General features: G+C 32.8%; 1 protein-coding gene across 1 annotated transcript; it reads right to left on the bottom strand.

The window, feature by feature from the left end:
- Positions 1–4,817: 4,817 nt before the first annotated feature.
- LOC101218132 (histone H2B.7) lies at positions 4,818–5,450 on the bottom strand. Its single transcript, XM_004139405.3, has one exon. It carries the CDS (start codon positions 5,371–5,373, stop codon positions 4,945–4,947), a length of 429 nt encoding a protein of 142 aa, XP_004139453.1. The 5' UTR covers positions 5,374–5,450; the 3' UTR covers positions 4,818–4,944.
- Between the last annotated feature and the right edge of the window lie 4,125 nt (positions 5,451–9,575).

The following is a 9,575-nucleotide window of genomic DNA, read 5'->3' as shown; positions in this document are numbered from 1 at the left end:
TTCTTGGCTGCCATCTCTTCTACATATTACTTCTAAATTTATTTTATTTTTTCTCTCTTTTTTGTGTTCTTTGTTAAAGCACTGAGGTCGAAAATATTGATAAAATGCGAAATCTTTTTTAATTTAAATTAGAAATCAAACATTTTAAACAAATCAACATGTATATGATTTATATCAGTGACATTCTTAGTGTTTATAACTTGGAAACACATTTTATCATGTTTTTTTTCCCCCAAAGTTTGAGACCTCTTGGAAGAAATAGTATGTATTGAAATTAATTTAATGAAATGGTCTTCTTAAGTTTATTAGAGTTATTTTTAATACCCACCCACCCCTCCTCGAGGATCATGGTGTTATTGTAATGTTTTATTGTAAGTTTTAAAATCAATTTACATTCTTGAATATTCAAAATATTCGATTTTGATCCACACCTTATTAAAAGTTTTACTTTAGAAATACAATAAAACCATTATATAATAATATTGTAAGATTGGTAAGAAATGCAACAATTCTGACATTCATGATAACTTAAACCAAAAGATCATTTCTTGAAATTCTATAAAATCGTATTCGTAAAATCTTTACCTAATTAGAAAAAAAATGAGGTACGAATAATTGAAGGACAAAAGCATGTGTTTTGATTGTAAAGAATCAAAATTAAAAATCCATCAACAAAATACGAGACTACGAAAAAGGAAAGGATACATTCATCTCTACTTTTGTTTTAAAATGTTCAACCATGATACCTTTGTAAAATCTATATAACATTACTTGGTTAAAATCCTACTTCTCTAAACAACAATTTCTTTCTCAATCTCTAATGGTATCTTCTAATCAATCTCCCCATGAACATAGTCAATGAACACACAAATCTTTTGAAGTTCAAAAACACAATTCACTTTGAAGTTCAAACAGAGCGTAAGCCAAGCCGGTGCTTGTGAGTGCAAGACTAGTGAGAATAATACATATCTGTAAAGCAGAAGAGATGCCGGCGTTGGCCGCAAAAACTACAGCTGCACCAATTAGGAGCTTTTGCAATTTTGCACTGTTTGAAATGTTTTATAAGCTCCTTTACATGATGAAACAATGGAGTGTGTTGCTCAAATCTGTCCAGCATCTGTAGTCTGTAGTGGAGATGATAATAGAAGACAAAAATCAACCCAAAGAATAGTCCCATCAACCACACTTATTTTTAATAGTAAAAATTAGGTCCTTACACTTGGGATCGTTAAAATTGGACTTACATACTTACAATAATGGTAGAAATTGGACAAATTGTACACGAATATTCCTAGTTAAATTGAAGTGTTCATGCTTTTTAGCATTTAGTTTTATAAAAACAATCAAGATGCTGGTAATTTTCAGTACCTGAGTTCTAGATAGAACTGTTGATGACAGGCGCTAGTGGCTGCTAGCTCTGAACTATTCGGTTTTGGCCCTTTCCATGCCGATTCAGCCAATTTCTGAATGCTATGGTGTGAACGTTATTTTAGTGTATTCTTTACATTTGTCGAACCTTCCATTGATAAAAATATCTTCTCTTGACCCTAAAGAACAATCATGTCTCCATCATATACCTTATTCCAAGTCCAATGCTTGTGCCATCGAGGAACTACCTAATAGAAAAAGCAAACTTAGGAAGTCAAACACTGTAATATCACATATAATGCATGTTGAATGACCAATAACGGTGGAGATGATAGTATATCATAAAAATAAGAAACAGATCTAATTAACACCGCACTGCTTGCCTGCCATCAAACAGGACCGGCCATTGAAAACTGGAAGAAGTTTCGAGCAGTACATACAATAAAACGAATTTTTCCAGGACCCACTAGCACATTGAAGGAGGAAATCCACATTACCCATTTTTTATCGCCAAGTAAAGGAAGCTTTGTGTCAATCTCCACTCCGAAGAAAACTTTACAATAAAGTTAAAACCTATAGGAATTTGTGTATAAGGGATTCATAATATTTAGCACTTAAACAAAAGGAAATAGAATGTTGAAACAGTTGCCAATAAATTCAGTAGGGTGTTGCTAATTTTATGCTAGAGGACTTGTATTGTAACTGGTTTTTTTTTTTTTTTGAGAAAAGCTCCAAGAGTCAAGTTTTGAGATGTCTCGTAATTTCACAAAACTAAAGAACCTCTAGTTAGTTCTTACTATTCATTTCTCCCTTCCTTACACCACAGCCTGTTTTGCCTTCCTTCTTGAATGCATAAAATGGATATAAATTCCTAAAACCTATTTTGGCAATTAAAAAATCTGGTGTACTCCTCCTTGGAATACTCATTCAAGACTACTCCATTATTCATTTCCTACCCCATGCTCATTTCACCAAACTTGAAGCAATTGTTCATTTACCGTGATCTCAATATCCTCACCTTCATAACTGATGACACATTCCTGTGATCAAAGACGCACAGCAAATGCACTTGAAATTTTCCTAACATTTTCCTATCAAAGTTCTCTAATTTCTTTTTGCCTTCCATTTCCTAGAGCTATAATTTCAAATGGCACATACTGTCTTTCTCATGGTGGAAAAATTATAAAAATTCTGAAACGTTAAACAGGTCTAATACACTCAAGTCTCAAGGTTCACGTGCTTGGGTTCCTCTGGTCACTTGTTATTAACTATCGTTTCCCTCCCTACATTATTAAATAATACTTGACTTCAAATATTAAACATTTCTTAAGAATAATACTTACCTGCTCAGCCTAACATTATTAAAATTTGTATCCAGGAATGCATCCAAAAAGAAAGAGTGAGAAATGAAACTTTTTTCTTTTTAAAAAAAAATTGCCAAATTCCGGATGGTCATCATGGTATGTGTATGTGTTATTTATATCCTAATTGATCCCTTAATTAGTAAGGCTCGAAATTTTTTGTCATTTGAGCAGAAACTCATAGTTGGTCATACAATGTTCAAATCCACATTAAATAATTTGCTTCAAATTTGCAGCTTTGGATTCAAGAATCCTTGGACAATCTGTTTACATGTATAACGCAAACTGAAACTTGATAGTGAATGAAGCTTATGCCCATGTCCAATTGGTCATACGTAGGATCAAGGAGGTAGAATAATCATTGAAAAGAACTTTTTTATGCATATGGTTAGGAAAAGCGAGTTAGTTAAGCTGTTAGTAGTAAGAAGTTTATAAGGAAGACAGAGATGCCAGAGAAGACTGGCCAAATTTGGAATAGAATTGAGAGAAATAGCCCACTGTCAATGAACTATCACTCTATCAACCAGTATACTAAGCTACCAAAAATTTATCGCTTAATGCATGAGGTACCAAATCATCATAAATGCATAAGCATATCTATTGATGTATAATATCAGATATGTAAGGGATGGTTCCAACAATCTTAAGCTATGCATTGTTCAAATGTGAATACAGGAGAAAAAGAGTGAAATCTTTACTTGTTGATATAGTAACAAGGAGAAATAAACTTGGCACTAATCCTTGGGTTACCCTTATTTGCTCCAGAAAATCCCCAGGAACCATTAGAATCCACCTTGAAAGGTAAAGGTTTTGCTTGGTCCTGCCTCCCTGTAACCTGTGAAAATGTTCCTTTCAGAAGCAAGACATTGTGATGTTCCTTCCTGAAACATAATCTCTTCTAAATCATAGTAAATATTTAACAGCACCCAGCAGGTAACATTGAAGTTTTTTAGTTATTTATATATGACACATTTCTTTCATTTAGCATTCATCAGAAACAGAAAGAAAAGAAAAACACAAACGACCATAATGATTCAATCAATAACTAAACCACTGGTGCAAATTTCAAGTTTAGTTGAAAAGGTTCTTTCACGTTGGCCCTCCCCTGCCTAGTGATGAGCAAAATTTATGTGGGAAGGATCTGATACATTCTCCATTAGTGTATCATAACCATAAAATAAATCCCGCTGAATCGTAACTGATGAGAACTCAGGCTTATCAAAGTCATCAGGTGACAATAGCAGTGATAATGCAGGAATGATCCCATATTGCAGTTAATAATACATGGAAAGGTGAAGCTATTTTACGATTAATTCTGAATCAACTACCTTGGAGGTGTGGTGGCGTCGGCTCTTTCCCAACCATTCTCATCTGGCCAAACAAAGAGGAGGCCTTGAGACAGAGTAGGAAAGCAATAATTTTTCATTCTAAGGTAAAAAGGACAAAAAGCACTTAGATCTCCCTTGCCTAAACTCAAAATCATCCAAAGGTAAAAAGGAAAGCAATAATTTTTCATTCTCAAACAATAGATGCTCAGAAATGGCCACAATGTGAAGCTTAACCTGTGGATTGATGGGACTGTTTATTGGTTGAAAATTCTCCAACGTGTTGAATTAACTCAGAACATCACCCGTGGATGACAACTTTAACCACTAATCAATAAAATGGGGTTGGATTCAAGATTTATGCCTATGGATTCAACACCCTGATACCAAATTCAAGATACCAAACAAAAGGGACACAGAAATCATTGTCCAAGAAATTGTAGAAACCCCACAATGAAAAATTCCCATTAAAAACACAGAAATCTACAGTTTGTACAATCATTTTCACAGGCATCTTCAAAACATAAATAAAAAATTATTCACCCTAGAACTCGGACTAAGAGGAAAAATTTGAAGCATATTCAACGGCATTGAATCAATATCTTCTGCCTGGACAATTGAAAAGCAACAAACTCAAAATACTAGTTGAAGTCAGACTCAGTCTCAGGCATACAAATTTGTTAAGGTGAAATTATGGTAAATCTTCAGAGACCGCCCAGCAAACAATCTGAACGATGAGGACATGACCAAGCAATTAACAAAAGAATTAGAATCATGTAAACCGATTTTCATTCATTCAATTCCAGAATATGCAACAAGAGCAAAAGAAATCAACGATCCAGAACAGTGATCCTGCTTTTTTACACGAGAAAACCCTAAAATCTATGAATCTAAGAGCTAGTGAACTTGGTAACAGCCTTGGTACCCTCAGAGACGGCGTGTTTAGCCAGCTCACCAGGAAGAACAAGGCGCACCGCCGTTTGGATCTCCCGAGAGGTGATAGTCGGCTTCTTGTTGTAGCGAGCGAGCTTTGAGGATTCCTGAGCGAGCTTCTCGAAAATGTCGTTGATGAAGCTGTTCATAATCCCCATTGCCTTGCTGGAGATTCCGATGTCGGGATGAACTTGCTTGAGGACTTTGAAGATGTAGATCTTGTAAGTCTCAATGCTCTTCTTGGCTCTCTTCTTCTTCTTATCGGAGGCGTCTTTGGGAAGCTTCTTCTCGGCTCTTGGCTTCTTCTCGGCCGGAGTTTTCTCGGCCTTCTTCTCCTCCGCCGCTGGCTTTTTCTCGGCGGGCTTCTTCTCGGCCTTTGGCGCCATTGCTAAATATAACGAAGGAGTTTGAGGTTTTATCGAAGATTAGATGCGAGCAAAAGTGAGTTCTGATTTGCAGTTAGAGGGGGGTTGTTTATATTTATAGATGGGGAAGGCGCAAATTGATTGGATGGGTTTATTGAGACACGGATCGGTGACGTGGCCGGTGAGGATTAGAGACTTTGTATCTGACGGTTGTCTTTAATTTTATGGGTTTGTTTTGGGGACCGATTTGAATTTCAGGTTGGCGTCTTCTCACCAATTACGATTTTTGTTTGCTTTAAAAAATTTCAGTTTTCGCGGGTCATTGTCAAAACGGCAGCGTTTGGGGAATGCTTGTTCTCTCTCCCTTTGTTTTCTTTTTAAATACTTTTGTCAAAATTTAAATTTTGTTATTACCTTCTTCCTTTCTATATGAAATTTGAATGAATATTTGTAAATATTTAAATAGTTAGATAAAATCATATTGAAATTTTAATTCATTTATAGATTATATATTTTATCTTCCCTTCATAATTTATAATTATATTTTTTATTATTTAAAAATATGATTCTTTAACCGCTTTTTAATAATGATTAGTAATTGTGTAAATTCAAATATTTTTTAATAACAAAATTACATTCATTTAGAAAATAAAAGGAAATCAATATGCTCCACGACTTGGTGTAGTCGATTTCGAGTTGGTTGTTGTGTCGTCATCGACTCTGAACTCCATCTTGTTATGGCTCATCTTGATTCTATGGTCGTGTTGGTACTATCGTCTATTTCATACCTTTGTATATGTTTCGTAGTACATATATTGTTATGTTTTCTTTGGCCACGGCTGTGTCAATGCATGTAAGAAGTTGATGGATTGGCATTCATGTATGAAGACGATAAATCGACCCCTGAATCATAATATCTTGTACCGACTTTAGAATCACAATATCCTGCTCCAAATGTTGGCAACATTATCATAAGACTGTTGTAACCATTTTGGATTTGTGTCTGTATCATAGGAGGCACTTCTTTCACATTATGGAAAACTTCATCGAGTTCAACTTCTTCCATTCGAATACGTCCTTATGAACTTGTGGAGGTACGACAATAGGTAGATCGTACATATTATGTATCTCTTTCGTGTACCTCTCATTATTACTACATATATCAAGAACTCGTTGTGGATCATCTACAACATCATGAAGTATTGCGTTGTTCGATCTCTGTGAATTATAATATATATATATATATATATTTGAGTAAATAATTTAAGTAATTATACAATATTAAAATATGTATCAAATAACTCACAGTTGCTCTAGTCGAGTGATGTAAAGTCTTGTAATATTATTATATCAATAGAGATGCATTATTGAGTCACATCTATATTAATTTGTTAAATTGAAACTCCTATCGCCATAAATATTCTACGAGATCGCCATCGCACTACCAAATGTGTAACATTGTCTAACCAATCTGTAACCCTAAAGTCAATGTTATGTAGAAGTTGCTCAATATTGCACTATGATGGAAAATTTTGTTTAAGACTGAATTGTCTAAGCACCTTATTAGAATGGTATCACTCCTCAATATTAAAACATATGAGAGAATTGATGGTTCGCCATATATCTCGACTGTTCTTACAAAAATTTGACAAATTATCAATTACATTTTTGTAAGTCTCCCAGATAATCAGAAACATCACACATTACATTCAAAATAAATAAATATATGTTGACTAGTATATAAAAAAATTAATATTTTAGTATCGACGTACCTGATCACGCTAAAGGTTGAACGTGTACATATAGTAACTAACTACATGAGTAGCTAACCTGGTTACACAAAATTGGTCTCTCCATATGTATTAATAAACTAATATTTTAGATTTTGAATTAATTATATAACTCATACAGTATTAAAGTATTTGTTTGATGTAAATTAAAATAAATAGTATACTATGAACCGTGTGAACTGTGAGCTCGTCTATGTAATAGATGATTGTTTGCATGTCTAAGTTGTTAAGCTATTGTGGAAAATCGTTCCTAAGTCCATATTTGAAGAAGTATCAACAACTAACAATTTTACGAACATCTCGCTTTGATGTTTTACCTAAAGATTTAATTTATCTTTGATTTTAAAAGATTAATCTTTTAATATCGTAGCAATAAAATCATAAATCAACTACCAACACGTAAAACCTTAAACGATGTAGTAATATGCATATAACATAAATTTAATATTAAAGTAAAACTATAGATCTACTAATAATAGGCTTCTAATTAAACTTTTGTTATTTTTGTGAACTCCACTTATTCTAATATAACTATTTTTTTTACCCACATTTTAATATAACTATTATTTTATTATTATTCTTCTTTTACCCGCAAGTAAGAGAAAGAAAAAATATTTATTATTTAAATTTTTTTTCTTAAACATATTTATTATTTTATTATTTATTTTTCACTTTCTCTTTTTATTCTTCATGTAAAGATAAATTAAAGGATTCAAACAAATTTATTGTTTTGAATGTTTATCCAAAGAGAAACTATTTTGATTTTTTATTAAACATATTTATTATTTTATTCTTCATTTTCCATCTCAAATATGCAAATAAAAGAAAAATGAATGATTGATTTAATTTATTTTCAAGTAAGAGAAAAACATTATAATTTTATTATTCATAAAGCACATAGAGGTTGGAGGAAGAGGAAGAGGAAGGAGATATTATTATTTGTTGGAATCCTATTTAAATATAGGTAGTTTGGTTCTTAAAAAATATTTTAATTTACATTTATTTTTTTAACTACCGGTCATTATTAAAAAATGGTTCAACAATCATATTTTGTAATAATTAAAAAAATTATGAATTTTCATAAATTTAGTAACAAGTGAATGAAACATAAAATACATAGGGTGTGTTTGGAGGAGTAAAAGAGTTATGGGAGAAAATGATTATGATAATCATATTTGTTATCATAATATGTGTATGAGGGTAATCTCATCGAATATCTTCATTTATATCTCTTGGACGGTACGTATGAAAACCACATGCTCATATTTGAACTTTATCAAATGTTCGATAGCCCAACATTTAGCTTGATGATGATTACCTAATCTCAAGAGAGCACGTATGTTCACTTGGATACTTCTTTCTTTGAACAAATCACTTTCATCCATTCTAGTGGCACAAACTCGTCATTTGTGTCCTCCATCAAACACCTCACCATTAGTTGACTTTTAGTCAACTTCTTTACACGCTAGTCAAAAATATTTCGTAACACAAATATTGACAACTTAACCGATAAGTTGTGTTTTGAAAAGAAAATTTGACCAACCCTTATATCATATTATCAATCTATCATTCAAACAATTATAAGGGATTGTGACGACATCATCATATAATGATCCATCTAACGATTGTGGTATATCCACAAACGACATTGTAAGCACACAAGATCAAATTCTACATAATGCATTGACACCAGTGAAGTGTTAACATATGGGGTCGGACCATAAATATTATCCACGAAAGTTTCTTCTACTATACGACCACCTCAAGATTCACTCCTATTGTCATATAGGTCACACGACACACTGTTATCGAACAATGGAGACACATTGGAAATGTCGTGTGATGGAATGGTTGGGATTGTTTGATTGCACGGATGGTAGATGGAATTTGTGTCAACCCTATCAGTTTCTTTAGGTATCATTGATATTTACAACACTTGATATGTATATTCAAACGTATCTGAATCAATGTTCAATCTTTAACGAACATAGCTCACAAATTCGAAATAGGTAATATCATTTTTATCTTCAATCATTTCGCCTAATCTCACATATCTTCAATCATTTCATTGATTTCCAACCCTATATCGATCAATCACGAAGAGTTTTGCTTTGCTACACGATTATGATTAAAAGTGCATGGTCGTGCAATAAAGTCTTCGTGATCATTGAACTTTCACTTGATGATAGTGCTAGTATATACTAAATGAGTGTGCATCTTTAATTGAATGTTTGAGAGCAATTTTTCTTATCTCATTGTTGAGACAATCGAAAATGATTGAATGTTTGTGGTAAAATGTTAGTTGAGAATAAATGTTGAAAAGATTACTATTGAGAATTAGAACAAAGAGAAGAGTAAAAATCAATCCACGTGGCAAAAGAATAGATGGTAATAAAGTTTTTAGAAATGGATATTATTAGTTTGTGAAATTTT

This window comes from Cucumis sativus, chromosome 1, assembly GCF_000004075.3.
Source record: "Cucumis sativus cultivar 9930 chromosome 1, Cucumber_9930_V3, whole genome shotgun sequence".
NCBI lineage: Eukaryota > Viridiplantae > Streptophyta > Magnoliopsida > Cucurbitales > Cucurbitaceae > Cucumis > Cucumis sativus.
Note: the sequence above shows the minus strand (reverse complement) of the source record. Positions and strands in the feature narration are given on the sequence as shown.